At 42.6% G+C, this 23,623-nt stretch overlaps 1 protein-coding gene across 3 annotated transcripts; it reads left to right on the forward strand.

The window, feature by feature from the left end:
• The first annotated feature begins 8,258 nt into the window (after positions 1-8,258).
• Positions 8,259-23,222, forward strand: gja5a (gap junction protein, alpha 5a). Of its 3 annotated transcripts, XM_037108778.1 has the most exons (5): positions 8,259-8,872; positions 10,661-10,790; positions 10,968-11,224; positions 11,462-11,979; positions 20,302-23,222. In XM_037108778.1, exon 5 carries the CDS (start codon positions 20,368-20,370, stop codon positions 21,517-21,519), a length of 1,152 nt encoding a protein of 383 aa, XP_036964673.1. In that variant the 5' UTR covers positions 8,259-8,872; positions 10,661-10,790; positions 10,968-11,224; positions 11,462-11,979; positions 20,302-20,367; the 3' UTR covers positions 21,520-23,222. The 3 variants fall into 3 exon arrangements, with proteins under 3 accessions (XP_036964673.1, XP_036964672.1, XP_036964674.1); XM_037108777.1 differs by having other exon boundaries at positions 10,661-11,224; XM_037108779.1 differs by lacking the exons at positions 8,259-8,872; positions 10,661-10,790; positions 10,968-11,224; positions 11,462-11,979 and adding an exon at positions 18,976-19,242.
• Positions 23,223-23,623: the final 401 nt, after the last annotated feature.

Genomic DNA, 23,623 nt, shown 5'->3' on the forward strand with positions numbered 1-23,623 from the left:
TAGTGTTTAACCTACTTTGGCTGCTTTGGTTGAACTGGTCAAAATACACATTTATATGGAATGTCTGTGTTTGTCTGTCACGCAGTGCAACATCAAGTGACTCATGCAGCAGCCAGTTGGTAATGAAATGCTATTCCTTGTTAGGACAAATTTGTTCAATTCATTTAAGATGCAACCAGTGTTGAGGGTATATCAGTGAGTATTGCCTCGGTGTAAAAGCCAAGAAAGTTGGGAACCAGAGTTGTTTCTTTAATTTGATTATTTACTTGTACTTTCATTGTAAAACTCTTCAATCCTATTTTTTGATCCTGTTGCCGCTAACTGCACCAGATGTGTCTCATTGACTAATCAGTTTCAGTAAATCAGTTCACTAATCAGACTGTGTATTGCTGCCACCTGTGTGTGGTCTGACACCTGACATTAGGTATGCTGGAGAAGGGCTTAGTGTGCGTTGAGTATTTTCAGCACAAGCCATGGTCTACACACATTTGAGATGCCTCAGGTGTCAGTTTTGAGGCTCTAGCACCAGGGCATTAAAAAACGATTAACGTTCCTCTATCTCATAAAATGTCACCGTGGGAGTTTAATGCTGTGAGTGTCTGACACTGACCAAATTGAAGTAACATAGAAGCTTTGTTCTGACTGTCCTGGGAGAGAGCAGCCCGACGGTTAGGGGGTGGTGGGGTTGTGGGGCATAACATACATTCCATGCAATTGGCTGCTGCCTGTAACTATGCCAAAGCAGATAGCCCTCGATTAGCCATTTCATGCGGACTTTAAGTCAAATGGTAGCACTGTTACAGGCAGGGTAATATCATGACTGCTCCCCAGTCTGAAATGTGTTATTGTATTTCTTTTCTCTACAATTATCCCTCTTGGGGGTGTCAGACTCCAGACTGAGAACCAATGATTTAACAGTTCAATTAAAATTGCATAAAAACTGCATTTGTTTCGAAGCCTACATTTTCATTCTGTGTTTATATATCATGATATATCATAATATTCTTGGCTGTTTTAATTTTGTAAAGAGACTTAATTCCCTTTATAACTGTTGGTCATGAAAGAGTTCTATAAACAAAGTTTATCATATTTTTTGGTTTCACATTAATTTACTAGTTTATAATCAACCTCACACATTCCGATGTTGTATGTTGTACCTTATTTCTGGTGAACTGCTGTAGTTCACAATTTTGCACATACTTTCCCAGAAGTCTTTTCTCTCTCAGTCATATTTGAGGCGTGTGTCACGGTCTGAGGCCTTGAATTAAATTCCTCCACAGTCCAACAGAACCAGACTCTGCATCAGGAAACCAAGTTACCTGGCAGCTTTATGTAGTCTGGGTTTAAGAGAGAGAGAGAGAGAGAGAGAGAGAGAGACGAGGGTGAGAGGCCAGCCATGAATTGTTCTCACCAGTGAAGAAGGAAGTGGAAGGGCAGCTTCCTCTCTGTGCAACGACGGGCACCATGGGAGGGAGAGGAGAATCGACGCGCACACAATGGAGTAGGGTTGGGTGGAGGGCAGACGGGAGGCGTTAATGGAGGGAGGATGTAAGTGCTGTGTGTGTCTGAGACATGAGAGGATGACTACAGAGGAGCTGAGATGATGGTTGGAGACGGGCAGGAAGCTGGAGGACGGCCTCGCTACGACTGCTGTATTTTAGCATTGTGTTGTGCTGTGTTCTTTTCTTTGTGTTGATTGTTGTCGTTGCAACTTTCTCACAGCTTTCCCCATCAACCCAGTGATTTCATCAGTGCTTCCCATAATGGCCGATGTCATAATGATACACTGCCCTCAGACACAACACCACTTACGACTCAGGGGTGTAAATGTACCCAAGTACAACTCTAAAGTATTTGTACTTTACTTGCATATTTAAATTATGTGCTGCTTTCTTATTGATATCTGTAGTTGTTAGTTACTTCACAGCAGATGTGGACTTTAAAGACATATTATGATATAGAATATAGTTAATAAAATAAAATTAGCTTTACATTAGTGAGCTACAACATTTAAATGCTGCTTGCATCTCAGTAATAATAATCCAATGGGATAACATGTTAAAATAGAACACAGACTGAACCCGTTTTTGTAATGAATACCTACTTTTAAACTTTAAGTAGATTTTGGACTTTAACTTGTAATCGAGTATTTTTAAATTGTGGTATTTCTACTTTTACTGATGTAAAAGATCTGAGTGCTTCTTCCACCAGTGTTGTGACTGCATTTCAGTAACCTTAAATTTAAGCTAGAGCTGACAACATAGTCACCTCAGCATCTTCTGTTCCAAATTTAATGGATTTATAGTAAATGAAAAACTAAATGAAATGTTGACCTAAGAGGAAATCCCTCTGTTAGTTCTTCTTGTCACAACAAATGATTTAGAATCAGTGTAAAAGACCCTAAAAATGTCTTCTCTCAGTTGTGTTATTCCTGAGTGATGGGGTCACACTTCAGTGTATATAATTTCAACGAAAAATGGAACCATTATTGTCATTTTAGACAAGATATTTCTGTGTTTGCAGTGTGACGGACAGAAAAGAAAAGACAGTGATTCCAACACACCAATCACAATTTAACAGTATAGAATTAATCAGAATCAAAGCTCATGATAGTAGATTTTCAGAGAAATAGAATGAGCCCTCTTCCAAGAATAAAATGTGACATGACGTGTGTTTTGTTACACATTTGACTCCAGCGCTGACTTGAGCCAATTAATCACCATAGCAACGTCAGCTGTTGCCACTCAGCAGGTCATAGCCCTGGAAGGACATCGTCAGAGTTTAACCAGTGGTGTGTGCAGAAAGATTGAAGGTGAGTGGTCGGGTAAGTTATATGTTCTGGAGATAGTTTGTGTTTTTAGAATCTCTTTCTCTGTCTTTTGTTGGCATGGCTTATTTTGCTCATGTGAGCGCAAGCTAGAGAGGCTTGTTAGTGTTAGCCATTAAGCTATACGTTGCTAATAGGCGTGTTGTACACCTGGAACATGTGTTTCTTCACTATATGAGAAATTCCACCCACTGTTAACTAATGAGAGTTAATTCAGCTCAGTTATTACTGTCAAGGCCTGTTTTTCTTATTTCAGCAATACTCTACAAATGGATGAGACTGATGGACTGTAAGCAATTTGTTTCTAATCCCTTGGGACAGTTATCAATCTTAAATCCCATCTGTGTGTCCTGATTGAAAATGTCAAAGTGGTATAAAACTTTTTATTTTTTATTTATTTTTTTTTTTTTTTAAAAAAGGAACTCCTGAACCAGCTAAATATCTCAGTACAACATGTAGCAAATATTTGACATTCTTGAGCACAGTCTTGGACAAAAACAATAGGTTTGGGTTGTGGTTGAAAGTTTTTGACTGCATGTGGAACAGGGACGAGGAGCCTGTACAGATCAGCAGACATTTTGATTTGACGTGCAGGAAAAGCACAGGTGAAACAAGTTCCGTCAGCAATGTCGTGGTTCCGTTACGTGTCCCGGTGATCGATGCCAGAGAGCAAATGTGCACAATGGGTCCTGGAAGTAGCTCATCAAAATGGAATGCAGTCATTTTTTAATGTTATCAGTAACACCTGCTTTTCCTGCACGACATGCCAAAATGTCTGCTGTTAAAAAAAAAAAAAAAGATAATTTGGTTGATCAATGAACAGCCATGCAAGGGAAAGCAGCATTATTTCTGTAACACATTTAAACAATCCAGTTTCACATCAAACACATTTATGTCCAATTTAGTACACTGTGAGAGTGTCACGGATTTCCTCGCTACACATGCAACGCACATTCTCATTTGCGGTCAAGTTAGCGATAGTTTAGACTATAAAAAAAAGCTTGCTGGGAAACATTCAGGTCATGGTTGCAGTTTGGTTAGGTGCAGACACCAAAACTACCTGGTCATATTTAGGAAAATATAATTTAATGTAATGTAAGTTAAGTATGTATGTGACATTTTCATCTGCTTCACCCTCCTCCCTGTGCAAACTCTACCACTCCACCGTAAGACACAGTAAAACTAGACACTGGCCTGGTGTCCACCAGTGGATTAAAGTGTTTTACACAGACAAAGAATATATCAAGCATTAAGTGACAGAATCAATAAACAACAGCAAATTTAAAAGAATCCGTTAAGACTGAATAAAATCAGAAATAGAATGAACTAAAAATAGTTGGACATTTGTTGGAAATGTACATGTGTTTATTGTTGTTATTTATTGTTTTTAACATGCAAAAAGTGATTACTGCTCTTTGGTTCAACAAAAACTAGAGGTAAGCACATCAGAAGCGGGGGCAATATCGGTACTGGTACCAAATACTGACATTGTATCCGAACCTGTACACAATTTCCGCTGACAAGTTGACTTACTGGAGTAATAATTTGCGGTGTAAAGTTCAGTACACATAATCACACAGATTGAAAATAATTTAGTGAGACATAGTTGAGACCTTCCTTTGAACATTTTAACTCCAGAACTGTTCTGATCTCTGGCAGTGTCTCCTTTTATTTACAGTTGGATATGTAACATCAGAACAATGACACACATGGACATGGGCAAGTTGCACTCACTGTGTTTGTATGATAAACAGGCACTAAGCTAAGACCCAGTGCACTTTCTATACATTGTTTTATCTCAGTTTTTGTCATATTCTCTTAAACTGCCACCACAATGATGTAAAAAAACACATTCCTGCACACAAAATATTTTGTATTCTTCAGTTTGATAAATATCATGATGTATTGTTTGATGGTTGTGTCAGTTATCAAAGCATCTGCATCATGACACTGTGGGCAACTTCTTCTTAATCATACTGAATCCTGAGTAACTCTGTGATTCCTACCCCATGAAAACAACAATTACATTATTTCTCAATCTTTTTAAGTTGGTATGGTCAACTTGTTGCACAGTATGAATAGAGCAACTTAAATCTTCTGTTGTAGCTCTGTTTTGGTCTCCACTAACTCGTAAGGGAAATAGCTGGCTCTTTAGCTGCTAAATGCTCCGCTAGGTTCACAAACTAGGTGTTGACTTTGTCTGTCAATATAAATGACTGAACAGGGCTTCAGTGAAAGTGGATCAAATAATGAATAGTGATTTTTTTACACACAGAAGTAGTCATGCAATGTGTCGTTGATAAAAGAATGTCGATTTAGCAACTTATTAGGTGGTTTGATATGATAAACTTCATTATCCATTGTGCTCAGTACACCAGTCCTTGAAATCAGTCAGGTGTTTTTATTGGACATGTGAACTTCAACAAAAGGAGGATGAAAGTAATTGAGGTTTTTTGATAAAAGTGCATGAAGGGTGACTGAGGTCCCTGAGAAACGCAGCATAACAGGGAACACCGTGGGCATACGTATCGCTCCTGGCAGGAAAAGCTGCCTGAAGGGTTGGAGGTGGATTTGAGAGGAGGTTAACACCCTCCGTGTCCCTATCGGGGAACACATGGCCCGACATGGGATGATTTCATGCCTCCAGGTCCCCTCAGTCAGCCAGCCGCCCGACACAATGTTATCTACGGATAGGAGTGCCTGCACACACGGTCAACCACCCACCGGCAAACACCCGCAAGAGTTTCTCACACACATTCAGTGGGTAAGAGAAGTGATTTACTAGTCACTGTTGTTTCCTCAAACGCAGCCGAGCCACTGCAACAAAGACCAGGACAAACAGGAAGTCATAAAACACACGCCAAAGTCAAGTGTGTAAGACATAAAAACATGCTAAGCTCCCCCCCAGAAATACAAAACATCCATTTGGGATTTAATGTCATTTGTCAGGCGAGCTGTAAAACTGACCCTTGATTTGTATTTATTTGACTTTAAATAATTCCAGTCAGAGGTTGAGCAGGGAGGAAGTGGCTGTATTGAACGCCTGACTGGCCTGTTCGTTGCCTTTGGCAGGTGACTGCAGGTCGTACGTCTGCTGGACCTGATGAACAATACCGTCCTTTCATTCCCTGTTTGTTTTCAGGGATGTATGGTGGGCACATAAACATACATACACCCCTTGTCTGTCCTCAGGCATCATACACACTTCAAACATATAGGCTGCACAAAGTCGATCTGTTCACACATTTACACACAAATGCACACACAGCACCCGTCTGTCCTCATGTCTGAGTCGGTCGGGTGTCTCGGGTGAGGGGTCTTGCAGATATCCCTCTTCCTGTATTTGTTAGGCTGCACACTGGGATGCTGTAACTCGACGAGGACGAAAATATGGCATTAAGAGTCCATGTTTCCTCTGGCTCTCTGCACATCTTGATAACCTTGTTCCTAGTAGGGCGGAGGAGGAACTTACAAGGTCCACTGCACAAGTTTTGTTTGCTTTCATTTTGTTAAACTATCAGTTATTGAGTCTGCTCAAAGAAACATACAGTAATCTTGCAAAAACTTTTAGAATAAAGACGTTGATGGAAGGGTTTGAATACAGGCCAACCGATCGCTGCCTGTTAGTTGAGGCAGCCAGGGTATTTTCATAGCAGACATTTTATTCAGCCGTTGTGGCAAAAGCTTTAGTGGCTCCTATAAAATTAACAATGGTTTAGTTGTGTCCACGTGAGTCATGACAGTGTGACTCTGAGCCAGAGTTTCTTCATTGTGGTCCTACTCTCTGTCTCAGTCTTATAATAATAATGTATTTAAAGCCCCTAAAGTAAAATGGTGTCCCACAAAAACCTGAAGCAGTTACATATCTATACATAGGACTAATGGAAACAAACGGAGAAAAACAAGAACCAAACATGGAAACAATCTCTGACACACATAACGCATGTCTGACCCATATATGCATCCAAAAGCCATTCATCACCAGTGTTTCAGATGGTTGGCACGGTCAGAGATCAGCAGTATGAATAGCATCAGTCTAAATCTGTAGACTCAGACAGTGTTGGGAACATAAGGAGTTTGACAGAAGTCTAAAATACACGATGAATGACTGACCACCCGCCATGTCGGCTTCTCACAATCCCTCACCTGTCGGCTCAAAGCTTTGTCACCCTATAATGAACAAACAGCAGGATAATCATCCGCTGCCTGTGACCATGTGTTCTCGTCAGCTCGTCAGCAGAGCAGCACTGGGTTATTAATAAACTGGCCTCAGTGGTGAAGACGTTGATGTGATGAGATGAGGGCGCTGACTGATGGTGTTGATGATGATTGTTCTTTTTACACTGTCTGAGACAAAACCAATACAGTTTGTCACTTGGAGATGTCCTGCGAAAAACTCAAAAACAAACAATAAGATTAGCTAATTAGTGGCTGAATGCTAAGCATAGTTTAACGTTCAGGGGTTATCAGATACGTTTGACCTTGAATTATGGCCCAAAATCCCTCCAGATTTTCTCTGTCAATCTTGATTTCAGTTGCAAAGGTTATTTGCAAAGGTTATTTGTCAGATTCCTCACGTTACGTTCGTATATAACTTAAAACCTGGAACACAGCAGTACGACGATGAGTATGCAACGTGGGCTTCCCTAGGCGACTGGGCTGACCAAAAAGGAAATAGGGCAGAACCCAGAGCGACTGTTGCCAGAGGGTACGATAGCCTCAAAAAGTAATTTACACAGACAAAGGCGTGTTTTTCTAAGAGAGACAATCAGAGTACTGCCTGAGAACGTACAATATTTTTATAGCAAGTTGGCAGGATAGTATCGCCGATGTTTATGCTTCATTAATCTAATTTGCTCGTTCCTTGTGGGCGAGGGAATGGAAGAGGAAGAGGCAGAGGTCGTAGTGCAATGTGTTTATATGTTACTTTCAAACATGCAAAAAATGATTTAATATTATCAACAGAATGCGAAGAAACAACAGTGTTGAAGATGCCCATGTATTGTGTTGGGCAGCAGTGTCCCAGGGGTGGAGCCAGCGTCTTGTTAGCTGAGGGTTGCTGGTTTGATACCCCTGGTCTGCATGTCGAGTGTGCTTGGGCAAGATACTGAACCCCAAACTGCTCCTGATGTGCTGGTTGACACCTTGCATGGCAGCCACCGCCATCAGTGTATGTAATAATTACTGTAAGTCGCTCTGGAAAAAATACCCTAAATACCTTAAATGTAAATGTGATCCGCTCGACTGAAGTTAGCATGCTAACCAGCTACCCCCAGCACATTTTGTTTCCTGATCACACGTTGTACTATAAAAAACAACAGTCCGATAGGCCATAGTTTCAGCTAGAATTAAAAATATTTCTAATACTGCTTTCATTACTCAACAGAAAGTAAAACATGGCTACAGCAAAGGGTGGCAAATCCAGTATATTCAGCAGCTGTAGACAGTTATGCTGCCCCCTGTAGTTTTGGAGCTGCTTCTGAATTCTAAAGCATTTGAATGTTTATTTATTGATACTAAAACTGAAGCAAAAGAGGTTTTTTTTCCCCACAAGTCAAGTTTCGTTAATGTGACCATTGATATATATTAAAATGTAAAATGGTTGCAAGGAAACAATTGTGCAAACGATGAAAATAGAAATGGGGAAAAAAAAGGTGAAAATAAAGAAATGAAACTCAAACGCTGGAATGAGTTTGTGACTGATGACCACAGGTTGCCAGTAAATGCAAAGTGCAGTCACTGAGTCCGATTACAGGAAGTCTGCCACAACAACATGCCTGTGCTGTTGTTCACACCTGTGTGTGACTTTGTGCTGACATGTACGGCTCAGAAACAGTTTGAGCTTGTGTGTGTTTACATCAACTAAAAACAACCTTGAGTTTTCCTCTTCACTCCGGAGTTTGGTGCCATGTTTCACTGCCATTTGTTACGTTCCAGGGATGAGTTGGAGGGTGTGCGGTGTGCGAGGCTGCGACGGCTGCTCCGGAGCACGTGTCCATCAAGCCTGGCTTCCCCTCGGACGCGGCTGAGGCAGGGCTGAAACGGGTTCGTGTCACGAGCAGAATCGCAGGGCTGGGGTCAGGCTGGCGGTGGGCGGGTGGGGTGACTTACGCTAATGTATCCTGGCAGTGCGGGCTTTTTTTCCATCAAACACTCAAGTACACGTACAATGTTCACACACGGGGGGTGCACACATAAACACATGCGCTTGCCTCTCGGCCTCCCTGTAACACACTCGCATGCAGACCTCATCCTGGCACGGCCGAGAAGCTGTAAGTGATGAGATTAAGCGAAGTCGTGGAACATCACTTCTTTGTTACAAATCACTTCATGCTGTTATATTCTGCATGAATGCTGCTCCACTTCTAAATCCATCCTGATGAGCAGCACAATGGAAACGTCGGAGGAGACTTTAAACTAAGGAAGGCTGCGTAATTAGGAATTAGTAGCAGCAGCTTTTCCATCCCTTCAAACACTCAAACAGCGGAGTTTCACTCACTGAGGCCTGAAGCGATGTTGGTTGCTCCACCAGCTTCTGTTTACTGGAATGCGGAAATCACAGGCAATTCTCACTGGTTTTTAAGATGCTCGAGGAGTCCGCAGCACCCTGACTTTTACAATATGTAAGAGAGAGAAAGGACCATATTAATGCAGGTACAACAGATAACCAAATAAAAAAAATGGAGGGTCACAGCTTCTTACCACAGGAATTTGTCATGAGATCCTAATTGCTTGGTTTCTCCTGCTATTTATACATGCAAAACCATTTTCTCAGCTCTGCAGTGAAAGGCGCAGTTGTTGGAGAGGAGAATTTAACCATCCAGATCATCGATTAGGCCATGACATCGGCAGGGGGTTGTAAAAAAAAGGGGTGGGGGGGGGGGGGCGAGCCGAGGGAGTGTTTTTCATTCCACAACAGTAACAGCAATTGCGAGTGAGAATTTTGTTTTTCTGGTAATCCATTTTCTAAGTGTGATCTAAATTACTTCCTCTCCTCTCCTGTGTTTATGACTTGTGATCTAGTGGGGGGGGGGAAGGTTTTGTGAGGATAATTTTCACTTCAGTAATTTCAATTGGACTTTCTTTAATATATATATTTTTTTTTGTTGTTGTTTTTTTGTAGCAAATTCCCTGTAGTAGGATGTATTTTTTCATGTTCCGAAAAAAAAAAAATACAAAAAACGTTACTGTTTCAGTGTGACTGGATTAGGAAAGATGTTCAGAAATATCAACATCAGTCTTGGAGACATTTGTCTCAACCTGGAAGTGAAACACACAGGATGTAATCACACTGTAACATTAGCTAGGGAGTTGTTGAATTCTAAAATCCAAATCTAATGCGTTTCAAATATGTTTTACTTTGAAATTTGGCTGAATGTGCCTCCAGATTTTAACTTGTCATCATCTTTTGAGTTACTGATCGATTGGGATCCTGTAAAATGACAACAATTTGTCAGACTGGCTTCATTTATACAAACTTCAACACATCAGCATCACAGCATTCAAATTTGCCACCCTGAGCATGACACTGGAGGAAAATGGCAGTAAGCAAGGGCAGAAGAATTTAACGTGAAGGAGTAATGTGTCAAAATTGGACGTTGGTGTATGTATTGCGTGTGACTTAAAAGTCTCAGGTTTTGATGTCTGTGTGACTGGGCTTCACAGACAACAGTCATAATTATCAGGCCATTGTCACTTAAACATATAGAAATGTTTTTTATACATGTATATTATAAATGTTTCCAAAATCCACCAACCAGCACCTCTAAAGCTTACTGCTTACATGTTATATCTCATTCATTTCATTCTTATAACAACAGTGTACTCTCACAGGGTTATGTGCTGGACTCTTTCTTGGCCGGGTGCAGTGACTTCCTGGAGTCTTCCTGGAGCTAAGCTAACCAGCTTTCTTAGCAAGAAAAGGATGAAGAAGAAGAAGACAGATGTCATGAGCGATGCAAATGTAGGATTAGAGTCACATCTGTCAGTCAGTTATTATTAGAGTGCTTATACGTACTATGTGCCCTCACCACATAGTTCCACACAGCCATTTGAATGCCTTTGAATGCACGTGGGCCCTTCAGCAAGGAGGAATCAAACCTAAAAGATTCTCATTATATAATGCAGCATGTGTCTGCAGGCAGGCTGCAGAGCAGAGAGGCTGTCAGAGGCTACAACTCGCACCTCATACGGCAGCCGAGAAAAAAGAGGGGGAAGGAAGGAACGCGGAGCAGGATGAGGATGATGAGCTCTCTGAGTTTTGCCAGTGACTCTTTGTTCGCATCCCAAAGATCAGCAAGTGGTTTCAGACCAGCACGAGCTCTGAGAGGAGGACTAAGTCCAGAGAGACACATGGATGAACAAAGTAGGCACAGTATTTCCAGCAAAGCCTTCGAGGTAAGACCAGATTTTTATGACTGTTTCCTCTGTGTTTATGAGACAGTAAACACACTTCTTTTGTTGCGTGTTTGTTACCAAACTAAAGCTGAAATCACATTTGACACACTCCACAGTTTGTCTTTATTTCAACTGACTTCAGAACGATTAGATTAAAACACGAGTTGACAGAAATGCTTTACTACAGTTAGGATCTCATTACGGATTGAATGTTTTTGTAAACTTTTGTTTAAATAGGAATTCCACCAAGCCTGGCACTGACAACAGAGCTGTAAACCTAAACGGACCACACAGTAAACAAGAGCACTCTGGAAGTCGACCCGAAGCGGAATTGCCATTGATCCCACCAAACAATTCCACTTCCCCTCCCGTTGCCGGAGAATGCTTCCCAGCAAAAAATAGAGCACCAGGGATGTAAGAAGAAAGGGGGAGGAAGAGGAGGAGGAGATGGAGGAGGAGAGACAGAAGGGAGGGCCGCGGGGGGAAACACACTCTCGTGATGCCCCTGCTTTTCTTCGCGTGCCCCCTGTGTGGATGAACAGTTTGGCACTGGGACGACACAAAGCTCAGACGGAGTCCTCAGGAGCCAGATCCTGTTGATGCTCGCGAGAAGAAGAAGACTGAGGCAGCTCATCTTTGCATCTTCACCTGACAACTGCCCACTGAGTTAAAGGAAGAACTACATCACAAGGGGGCAGATAGAGGAGCCTCTAATTGACCTGAAACAACCAAGTATCCAACAGCAGACAAAGGAGGTAAGCCACAACATTTAACATCAAAGTTGTCACAGAACTCTAACTCAGGAGGATATTTGGGTGACACTTTCAGCATCTTATTTGGGGTGAGAGGCCTGGTGAGCATTAGAGTCCCCGTCCTCTCCAGCAGGTACAGTTGTCACCCCGCTCTCTCCAGCTCTGTCCTTCTTTCTACCTCCCTCCTCTCAGCTCATAACTCTCGCTAGAGACAGATATATTCAAACAAAGTGCTGCACTGGAGACCTTTACAAATAGAGCCACCAGCAATGTGTACATACTTTATGAAGACTTTGAGGAGTTATGATCTCTGTGGTGTCTCAGGGGCAAAAGTGTGAAACTCTGATTTAATGCTATCACAAATGTCCCACGCAGGTTCCTCGTGCCTCTGCAGAAATGAAGTTTCAGGGCAGTCGTTTATTTTTATTTCTGAAAATCTCAAGCAGGAGATTTTTTTTACTGGTTTTTAATATGGTGAACTAATCAAACTTTTTTTTGGCACTGACAAAAGCAGGAATTCATACTGCTGTGCATTCATCTCGATTGACAAAATGCACTAGTAAAAATGTGTCAGTCATATAACGGAAGTGTAAATTAAATGCGAGTCTGCCCTGCTGAGGCTTTAAACAAAGAAGTGAAAGTCAGAAGCTGTTAAGTCTGATTCGATGTTTAAATGAGTGATGAGTAAGGAGGAAGTATTCAGTGAAAAATACTTTTAATTATAAGTAAATGTCATGTAATCAAGATGTTACTAATGGAAAAAAGTGCAAGAGCACAAGCAGAAACAAACGGTACCTCAAGTATAAAAGTGGAAATAATTAGTACGCAGGTAATACAGTCTTGTGTTGTCAGTTTTGCATTATTAAAGGTGCATTATGTAGTTTTTGTGACAAAATTTTAGTCAGAAGGCAAAGATCTTCAATGACTGATTTTTTTTATGCCTAAACAGACTTAATAAACAGACCATGTTTAACCTGAATAGACAAACTGACCTTAAAATACACCATACTGTTGTACTTTGTCTATATGTGGCGGACCCTGCCATCTTTCTAGCTTCAAACAGTGTTCAGGGACTGTATTTTCCTCTGAGAACAGCTTGTTTATTCACTTGTGGGAAAAAAAAATATTTCCATAGTTGTTTCCCTGTTACTATGTTTTATTATCACCCATGTATTAACATGCAGTCAAAGTTAATAATGCATAAATTATGTTCAACACCAAGTCTTCTTCAGAAATCAGGTCCTGTTGAATAGACAAGATAAATTGAAAAGTCAATAAAGTGCCAGAAAGGAACCATCACTTAAATGAGTCCCTCATGCTGTCAGCCAAAGTCACGTGACGTAACTTGTTACAGTAGTTTTCTGTTTGAAACACTGAAAAATAACCAGCAGCGTGACATTCGTGTGAGTCCCAGTACAGTCATAAAGCAGACTTTATGCTTCAGTGGAATATAACAAAATAAACAACAGACAGTTCATTTGTACTTCTGACAATAAAGTCTTCAAAATAAAAAACAATAAGAACCAAAAATAAACAAAAGATCCAAACAGGCCAAACATCTGATCTGTCTGCCTAGCTGCAGCTACCCAGGAACTTCAATCGGGAGCGCGTTCATCAGAATTTTCCTCCATGAAACACCTTGCAGCTGTCTGGCCGGAGGGTTCCAGTGTAATGCCATATGCAGATAAACAATGGATCATAACAGGGCTGTGGGTCTGTGTACGGCAGTGGGCAGATGAAGAGCCAGACAGCCATGTAAGGTAGCAGGCAGCGCATCGGCCCGCTGGCTCCCGCTGGTGTGACTGATATATGGCAGAATGGATCCACGCTGGCCTGTAAGCGGTGGCAACAGGTGACTCACATGAGCGGGAAGTGCTCTCCCGTCCTGCCGCCAGCATCGGATCCACTTTGTAGGTCACACTATCCCAAACTCACCCCTGCCTCCAGCGAGCCCATACAGCTAAACTTAAACATGCTCATCCTTGATTGTAATCCCGGCCCTCGTGGGAGTGGCGCACACACCAAACAGCTGCACACGTGTTAAAATACAAGCCAGGCTTCGTATATGAGGCATGTCTGTTCTGCTTGAACTTTGACACACGTGCCAGCAGTCATTCTGATGAAATAAATCATATTTTATATCCTAAATTCAGATCATGAGACAGCTTCATGGTAAAAACAACAATCTCAGAGCTGAATATCTGCAGCCTGGGTATGTTAGGCATCTGGTGTGCAGTTCTGTTGATGTCAATAAGACTGATGAAACGTGTGTATGAATGTGTAAGCGCGCAGCAGTTGTGTGGTTTGATCTGACATTTTCCTCCGCTCCACTCCACTCCGCTGTGGCTGCTCCACTGAAACACTGCTGAGCTGTCACAGCACTGCAGAGCGAACCGCCACGGGCAAAGATATTTTGGTTAAAGAGCTCCTGACAGAGGCTTTTTGTCTGGTGTCCTTTAATATGAGCTGCAAAGTTACGGCTCTTTAACTTTTCCCAGAGAGAACTGGAAACAAACAAAAAAAAACAAAAGAAAATCAGTCTGAGAAAAACACAAAAAGCATTCAGGAAACAAAATCAGATATATAACAATCATTTATTAGCAAACAATTATCAGAGTCATAAAAAGATCAGATAATAAAGCTGTACTTTCCCAACAGGGATTGAACAAGTCTAGTTTGAGGGAAGTTTGCATTTGCTTCCATTTAAAATGTGGATAATACCTGGTAGTTATGGGACCTTGAACAATATTTAAATGAGAGCTAGTTGGTAATTTGGAAGCTTGAGAGCAAGAGTCAGCTGATTGTAGTTGTTTTAAAAAAGAAATATTCATAAACAGTTATGATATAAGTTACTGTTCATCCTGTTTTATTTGGCATGAGGTAAAGTGCTCTTTGTATCTATGTAAGATCTCTATTTATTTCCTATGAAATGAGCACGGTGGGCAGCGTGACATTTTGTGCAGAAGGTCAAAGTTGGGATCCTGCCGCTATTTTCAAATAGATCGGTGTTCACTTTTGGCCCCCCAAGGGAAAAGTTTGGGGCACCTCTGCTTCAGTATTTCAAATAAATATCATGGAGTGATTAATCCTTTTTGTCTGTAAGAAAGTCCATCCAACGTTATGACAGAGTGAGAAATTACACATCACGTGAAATATACCAGTAATGTACTTTTGTTCAGCTCAGTTACTATCGGGTTAACAAAGCAGTATTGTGTGACATTTATTAGTCTTTTTAGTTTAGTTGAATAAAAACAGGTCTTTCCTGTCAAATCTGTACGGATCAGTAAAATCCTTATTTTGAAAATCTAAGCAAACACTAGCTGAGGTGAAGCTGCTGGCGTTGCAGGGGTCATATTGTGACATTGTTTAACAGAAACACAGCTAATTAGGATCATTTAAAGTGCTATCACTTCTGTGGATTGTACATTAGCAGTGGAATGATGTGTGCAGTGAAAATGAAGCCATATAGTCTAAATATTTGAGGCATTTCTGATCTGGAGCAAACTGTAGAGCCATGTAGCTATAAAAATGTCTGACACCCGCCGTCCAAATTTGGCTCTCCATATATTTTTAGAATCTAACTCAGCTGTGAGTCTGTGTGGCCTAATGTGTCCTTCTGCAATGGTGATGAACTGCAGGCATTTTACCTGAAAAAAACGATTTTCCTGACTGCGTTTTGCTTCCCAGTGAAAACAATAAATGACTTTGTGAGGTGATGTGGTTGTTTAGAGGAGTGTTGAGGTCTTTGCTGAAAAATCGACCTCATCTCCAGCGAATCCTTGTAGTTAATGAACAACGCCATATAAATACTTGTCCCTCCACTGATGTCAGTCTAAACATGAACAGTTAAAGGGAAGCAGACCGAGGCAATGTATACCCCGCCATGTAATTGCCTGTGTGTTTATGAGGACGGCGTTGAGCCGGCAGTGTATCCTGGTCCTCTATGAGGATCCGGAGCCTGTCAAACAGGGCTTAGTGCTGAAAGGTGCAGATCACTGGAGGAATGTTTAAATCAACCCTGCCCCCTGTTGTCCCTGGACACACTGCAGCCTGAGGGGAACAAGCTAGTTTTGGGTCTGAAGTTCAGTTTTTCATATTCTGAGAGAAACAAATCTCTGCTCTCTCGTGTTACTATTCTGTGAGAGACATAAATCTAAAACTGGTGATGGATGTGCCGCCGATCAGCAATTAAACAAAACATGACGTGATGGTCCTATAAAATTTCCATCCAGGGATTACTCAGCCTGAGGTTCTGCCACAGCCCCGACTGATTCTTGAACCGGAGTCACTCCCCTCTAAGGCAACGCCGAGGCTGCTCCAACAGCCCGCAGGATTTATTGTTGTGTTGCAGGGCAGAGAAAACGCACAGCATTTATTCCTGTTACTCCGCAGCGAGTCACAGCAGCAGCCGTCACCTCACCGTGATGCAGTTTAGTGAGCTGCTATTTCTCTGTGAGCTGCCTGGCTGCGGTCCAGACCCACTCAGTGTCAGCGAAGGCACGTCTGACTGGAAATTTAAAAACAGTTTAAGTTTGTTTTAAAGTGTACTTTCTCACTTAGTTTATCATAATATCTCTCTCACACTTACCCTAGACTTTTCTTTTTCTTTTTTTTTTTCCTTCCATGAACTCGTTTAACTCAACACTTCTCTCTCAGGACACACGCACAAACGCTCAGACTCAGAGATCACCCCTGAAACTTTGAACCTTTGATCAGCGTCAGAGGGGAATAACTCGGAGGTGCATAATACCCCGTATTTGCGCACTTCACCATTCTGGATGCCTCATAACCAGACTGTCCATTACTCTGCCACAGAGATTATAAACGAATATGACAGCCATGACGGTTTACAGGCAAAGCAGGCCGCTCAGCATAGGGACACGATGTATGACAGTAAATCCATGCTTATTGCCATTGCAGGAGAACAGGCGTGACAGACAACCAATGGCAAAGGGGGATTCTACAGAGGAGAAGAGCTCGTCTCTAAGCTTTCTGCCTCCTCCGCCTGCTATTCTTTTTAGTACCTTGTTCCTTTTGTCCTTCGGAAATCATATTGTTTGAGATTACTTCCTCTGAGAACAGGAAGGGGCAGTTGAGGGAAAGACAAAGAGGCTGAGAGCGCTGTGCATGACTGTACCGTATGTGTTCTTTCATGTATGTTCCCAGAATGACACATTACTGCACCAGCGGTGGAACAGAAAATTCATCTACTCATGTGCTGCAAGTACGCTGATGAGGTTCTGAACTTTAGTATGTCTTCTGTTTCTCAGCTAAGCTTTACATCAATTTTGAAAACTAATGCTAGTTTTGTTGTAGATCTTCTGTTATATGATGATTTTCAGTAATGCTAGCAGCATGGCTCATTCAACCACCTGGTCCAGTCTAAAAATATCAGAAGTAATTGTTAATCACGGTGCCCAGAGACAGAGCCAGATTCAATTAATCAATTACACATGGTACCCCAACCCCTCTAGACCCACATACACACAACATTTGATATTTGCTAAACAAACAAGATGACTTAAGTGATGCATGATTGTGTATGTATATTTTATCGTACCTTTATATATATTTTAATATTTTTGTGTTTATTTATATTTCTATTCAAATGGATGGAATAGTTACATATACAGATGCTCTCTTCTGACTTTTAGAAATCTTTAGGGGTTTTTTACATTACACTTCATATATTGTGAACATGCTAGCATGCTAGCTTATGCTCGGCTGTACACTGACACAGAGACACTAGGTAAAATGCCTGTGGTAGACCCTCAGCTCTGGTCATAGATTAAGCTAACCACCACACTACAAAGTTGACCAGTTACAATATTAAGGTGCAGTTACACTATCAAAGAGGATGTTTTGCAAAATGAATACTTGTACTTTTGATACTTCTACACTTTAATTGATGTAATATGTTGAACATTGGACTTTTACTTGCAGTTTACAGTACTTTTATCTATGGCTACTCAGCGATGTCTACATTGTTACACCACACCACTGACACAACAGTAAACCTTCACCTCTTTTAACCTTTTCACAGTTTAGCACTAAAGAAATAGATGTCAACAAAAAAAATTTTGTTGTCCCCTCACCCAGATCACCTTTGTTTTAAAGGGTAACACCACTAATTTCATACATCAAAGGGTGTTTACAGGTCTTGGGGTCTTATGTAAAAAAAAAAAAAAAGAAAAGAAAAAGTATAAAGGCTTTTGTGGCTCAAGAGGACGCTACCAGTGATGTCACTCAGCGGCTAGGTTGCATTGTGGGTAATGTAGGTGGCATGTCTTAAAAAGCAGTCCACTGGTCTAGCATTGTACTCCTTTCACACTCTTGCATTCTTTATGGACAGTTATAATCAATCGTTGCAGAAAAAACAGATATCAGGGGTTTTTTTTTTATTCCATGCTTCTTTGTTTTTAAAACATGGCACCTTACATTACCCACAATGCAACTTACTCACTGAGTGACATCACAAAAGCCACAAAAGGCTTTTATACTACGTACAATTTACCCCTAAATGACTGTCTTGTACTGGATGCAAGAGTGTGGAGTGAGCATAAGAAGGGACTATCACAATGGTTCATTTTGAATGAGTCCAGGGGGAGCTGTAATGTTACCAGGGTCTGCACAGGTGATGAAAGACTGCTGTCAGTATGAGCTGATAACAACATGTCCATTTTAACATGTACCTCCTGCCATTGTCTGGACTCTCACTCCCTTCCTCCTCCAACCTCCAGCCTGTTTGTGATTTACTTCCTGTAAAGACCATCAGCGTTATCCGAGGAGGGCTTCAAGCCAGTACTTCCCTCAGTGGGACGAGGGCCAGCCTCACTTACTGGTGCCCAAACTGGTCTCCAACTGGAGCTAGTGGGAAGTTATAGCCAGAATTAAGAGCTTGCTGGAAAACAAGTGTCACACCACAAACTTTCCTATGGTAACGCTTGACATATGAGTCTCGTTTGAGTTTGACCATGTCCTCTCCCACGTGTTTTCTGGATGGGGGGGTGTTTTGTTTCCCCAGCCGTTTTACTGATAAAGAGCACAACGCTCTGATTTCACATCTTATTGCCATATATATACTTCATAGAGACAGTGAGGGAGGGGGAGACGGACGGAGGGACAGATGGTCATGGCCATTTACATCATCCCTCTCACACATAGCCAGTGTTTGCCAGGCAGCTCAGAGCTACACGGTGGACTTCACAATAGGAGTAATTTATAATGGAACATTGTGGATTACTTGCTGAGGGGAGATGATGGGAGGTAAGAGAAAACTCCCTGTTTGGCTTTTTTTTGTTCACCCTCTGTGATTGTAGTGATTAGATTGTGTATCCTACCTGACACACCGTTATAATAACAGTTTGTTTTAACGCACAGCTTTTTGAGGAATGTATACATTTTCTCTAACTTTGCCAAGCAGGGCAGATGTGTGACGTGTCGGAAAATCCTGTCAAACTTTTACTTTCAGCCCTCTTTTCCTTATCTTATACCTCATCTGTCTTTGATCTCTAACTGCACAGTAAAAGCTAGCAGGAGGCATAAATGTACATAGTGCATAAAGATGTCAGAGGTCACCTCCTGTAAGAGTTTGATGGGTTTTCTTAACCCCTCGACATCGGGGGTCATTTATTGCCCCCTTTAAAGCTGTCTGGTGAGCTGCCTTATAGGGTCATTCTCGGCCGAGACTTGCCAGCCTGTAACTGCCATGTTTGGGTCTTACTCAAACTCTCGCTAATGCTCGAGTCAAGAGGTGAAAGCACACGGGCGCAGCGGATAGACTGAGATCTGATCGACGCGCTCAGATGGAGCGCTAGAGGTTTTCATTATTGCACGGAGGACAGCGGACATCAGAGCTGCTGATGTGAGTGAAGTCTGCCGGTCATGGTCCACAGGCGAGATCAGGCCCGGTCACAGCATCTAAAGGACAAAGTCTCCTAGCTCTGACATGCCCCGTGGTCGCCTCTCTGCGGTCTCTGTCATGTCCGTCATACATAATTTGGAATTGCGCACAGGGGAATGTAAACACACGTAACATAATATTGAATCATTTTCTCTTAAAACAACTTCTTTATTTACTTTTGACTTACATGACTCCTGAACTTCCTCTCCCCCTCTCTCTCTCTTGGGAAAATGGTCGTTCTCATGCCAGCGTCCAGTCCTCAAGCAATTCACAGGCAGGGAGGCTATTTTTATGCATGTGATGCCACACTCACACCAAAGTCATTTAATCTGTAGGAGTATCTACAGCTGTCTGTGACTGATTATTTCTCTTCTCTCCTTTCTCTACCCTCCTCTCTCTCTCTCTCTCTTCATCCACCTCAGTGACTTTTCACCTCTAGAGCTTTCCACCTTTTCCCTCCTCCCTCTCCACTCTTTGTGTCAGCAGCGATGGGGGACTGGAGTCTCCTGGGGAATTTCCTAGAGGAGGTCCAGGAACACTCCACCTCGGTCGGGAAGGTCTGGCTCACCGTCCTCTTCATCTTCCGCATCCTGGTGCTGGGCACGGCGGCCGAGTCGTCCTGGGGCGACGAGCAGAGCGACTTCCTTTGCGACACCCAGCAGCCCGGTTGCACCAACGTGTGCTACGACAGCGCCTTCCCCATCGCCCACATCCGCTACTGGGTGCTGCAGATAGTCTTCGTGTCCACGCCGTCCCTCATCTACATGGGCCACGCCATGCACACGGTGCGCAGGGAAGAGAAGCAGAAGAGGAGGGAGCAGGAGGAGAGGGAGGCCAGAGGGGAGGCCGAAAGAGACCTGGAGGGGGAGAAGGAGTACCTTCAGCAGAAGGAGAGCGTAAAAGTGATGAATTCTGATGGGACTGGCCGTGTTCGCCTGAAAGGAGCGCTGCTTCAGACTTACATGCTGAGTATCGTGATCCGCACAGTGATGGAGGTGACCTTCATTGTGGTGCAGTACCTGATCTACGGGGTCTTCCTGAAGGCGTTATACCTGTGCAAGGCCTGGCCATGCCCCAACCCCGTCAACTGCTACATGTCCCGACCCACGGAGAAGAACGTCTTCATCATCTTCATGCTGGTGGTGGCTGGCGTGTCTCTGCTGCTCTCCGTGTTGGAGCTCTACCACCTCGGCTGGAAGAGCATCAAGAGGTGCATGCGAAAGAAGGCGATACAGAGGAACAACGACAGAGCTGTGAAGGTGGCCGTGTCTGCCGCACTGGAGCCCAACAGCCCCACTCGCCCCTCGGCCTCCTGCACCCCACCCCCTGACTTCAGCCAGTGCCTGGCAGCCCCGAGCTCCATGAACCCCATGACCTCCATGGCCTCGCATCCCTTCAACAACAGGATGGCACTGCAGCAGAACTCGGTCAACTTGGCCACCGAGCGGCACCACAGCTGCGACAACCTGGAGGACGAGGAAGACTTCCTGAGGATGAGATACGAGCAACCGCCCACAGAGCTGCCCAACAGCTGCGCCCCGTCCCCGCTGCTGCACTCTGGCTACATGAAGGACAAACGCCGGCTGAGCAAGACCAGCGGGAGCAGCAGCCGGGCTCGCCAAGACGACCTGTCAGTTTAGACTCAGAACCATTGGGGGAGGAGGGAAGGGACTGGACCTTCAGAGCCAAAGAGAAAGAGATCCAAAGATCGGCTTAGGAAGAGACAAAAAGTGAAATTTCCGGCATTGTAGCCTGACACTTGACTGTAGGGGATGGACTAAATGTTCACTTTAGAAAGAGACACTGAGATCTGAGATAGTGGACCATGTAAACTTGACATGTGTGAGAGTCCAGGGCTTGAAAAGCTGACAACAAAACTGCAAAAGAAAAATAATTAAATATAATAAAAACAGGGTAACGGGTGTGACACCTGAATATTGCACAGTTTATGTTCTTGTTAAACAGAACCAAAAATTAAGAGTGATAAAGAGGCTTTAAGGTGAGAATGAGATGATGCTTGGTGTGAGAAAACTTAAGGGAATCAGTTTATTACAAGACAAAATACTCCACTATTCACTTTTAGATAGTACAACCAACAGTTTCTTTCTCCCACTGTAAAAAATAAGATTCATTAAAGGCGACATATTTTGCTCATTTTCAAGTTCATTATTTTGGGAGGGGTTACTACTAGAAAAGGTTTAAATGCTTTAATGGTTTCTGTAACTCAGTATTCCTCCTCTGTCTGAAACGCTCCTGTCTCTTTAGGGTCCTCCTGTCCTGAATACCCAGTCTCCTCTGATTGGTCAGCTTGCACACGCCTGAGCCAGCACCACTAACAACAACAACAACAACAACAGAGCAGCTGTGCTAAATCAGTTCATACATGCCAACCCATGCATGAAATATGTGAAAGTTTGACATATTAAGACAGGGCTGCTGATGAGGCGTTTCAGGAGCAGTGTTTTATGTGGGAGAGAGGAGCGTCTGTTGGTGCGGACTTTGGGCTTTTTAACTTTCAAGATCTTCTACACAGATAATAACATAAATAAGTAATATAAAATACACTGAAGCATTTGCCTCCTGCAGGAACTTTAATATGCAATAAAACTGTGAAGCTTGCCAGTATATGAATTGGATTTTTTTCCTGTGGAGCACACTTTCGGTTTATAAAGGTAAAGTGCCTTAACAAGAGTGAAAATGTCTTCCCACATAACATGTTTCTATTCATATTTTTTCCAGAAGTCATTGCCAAAGACTGTCAATTTAAAGTGAGCCATATGTCAATTTGTTAGTCTGATTGCACTTCACCAAAAGGTCACCATGCTTCTTGTAAATCAAGAACAATCTACTTTGGAATCTAAGAGTGAGAGTGAACTGTATTCATTAGTTATGTATCTGAATTGAGCCTTTGTGTGCAGAAGTGATGAGAGAATGTAGCCTGATTTTTAGGATTTTCCTTGTGAAGGGATACAAGACTGCTTAGATGCTGTTATGAGGAGATCCGGCCACTGGGTGGCAGCATTGCACTTAACGTTTCTCAGTTTCTCTCCTGGAGCCATTGTGTAAAATACTGAATTTGTCCCTATGCAATATGCGTTTCAGTAGATGTCTTTGAATGTATTTTGTTTCATTTCCAGTGTCTTTTTCTTACTGTATGCAGAATAATTTTACAGATTGTACGTGATAGCCGTTTTTTTGAAGTCTAATCCCACATATTACCCACAGCAAACGTTCAGCCTGCTGCTCAGTCACTGCAGCTTCTGGTTCATTCACACAGACCTTTATGCAATAAATGTCATCACTAACCCATCACGAATCAATAAATCATCAACTGTACAATCTGCTCTCTGTTGTCCCCCAGTGTGCGTGATTAATTCGAGTACGTCTTCGATCTTTGTGCTGTCAACATATGAAGATGTATGTGTGGTACAGAAGGACAGGATAGATGCTATTACCAGCTGTACTCTGATGAAGAACATGCACATATGAAGGGCTTTTTAGATCAGAATCATATCACCATTTGCATTTCTCAGTCTGTGCTCACCAGAGAGGACCTGCAGGAGACAGACTGGGGAAGTATTTACACAAACAAAGACTGTCTCGCCATCTCTGCCAGGAAGCTGAGCGCCAATATCCAACTCAGTCTGTCACATGCTGAACCGAGCTGAAAGCTGCAGTAGATGATGCCGTTTGTGTTTGTTGGTTGCAGATATATTTTACCCTGGATGATGAGTCCTTTCCCTG

This window comes from Acanthopagrus latus, chromosome 9, assembly GCF_904848185.1.
Source record: "Acanthopagrus latus isolate v.2019 chromosome 9, fAcaLat1.1, whole genome shotgun sequence".
Lineage (NCBI taxonomy): Eukaryota > Metazoa > Chordata > Actinopteri > Spariformes > Sparidae > Acanthopagrus > Acanthopagrus latus.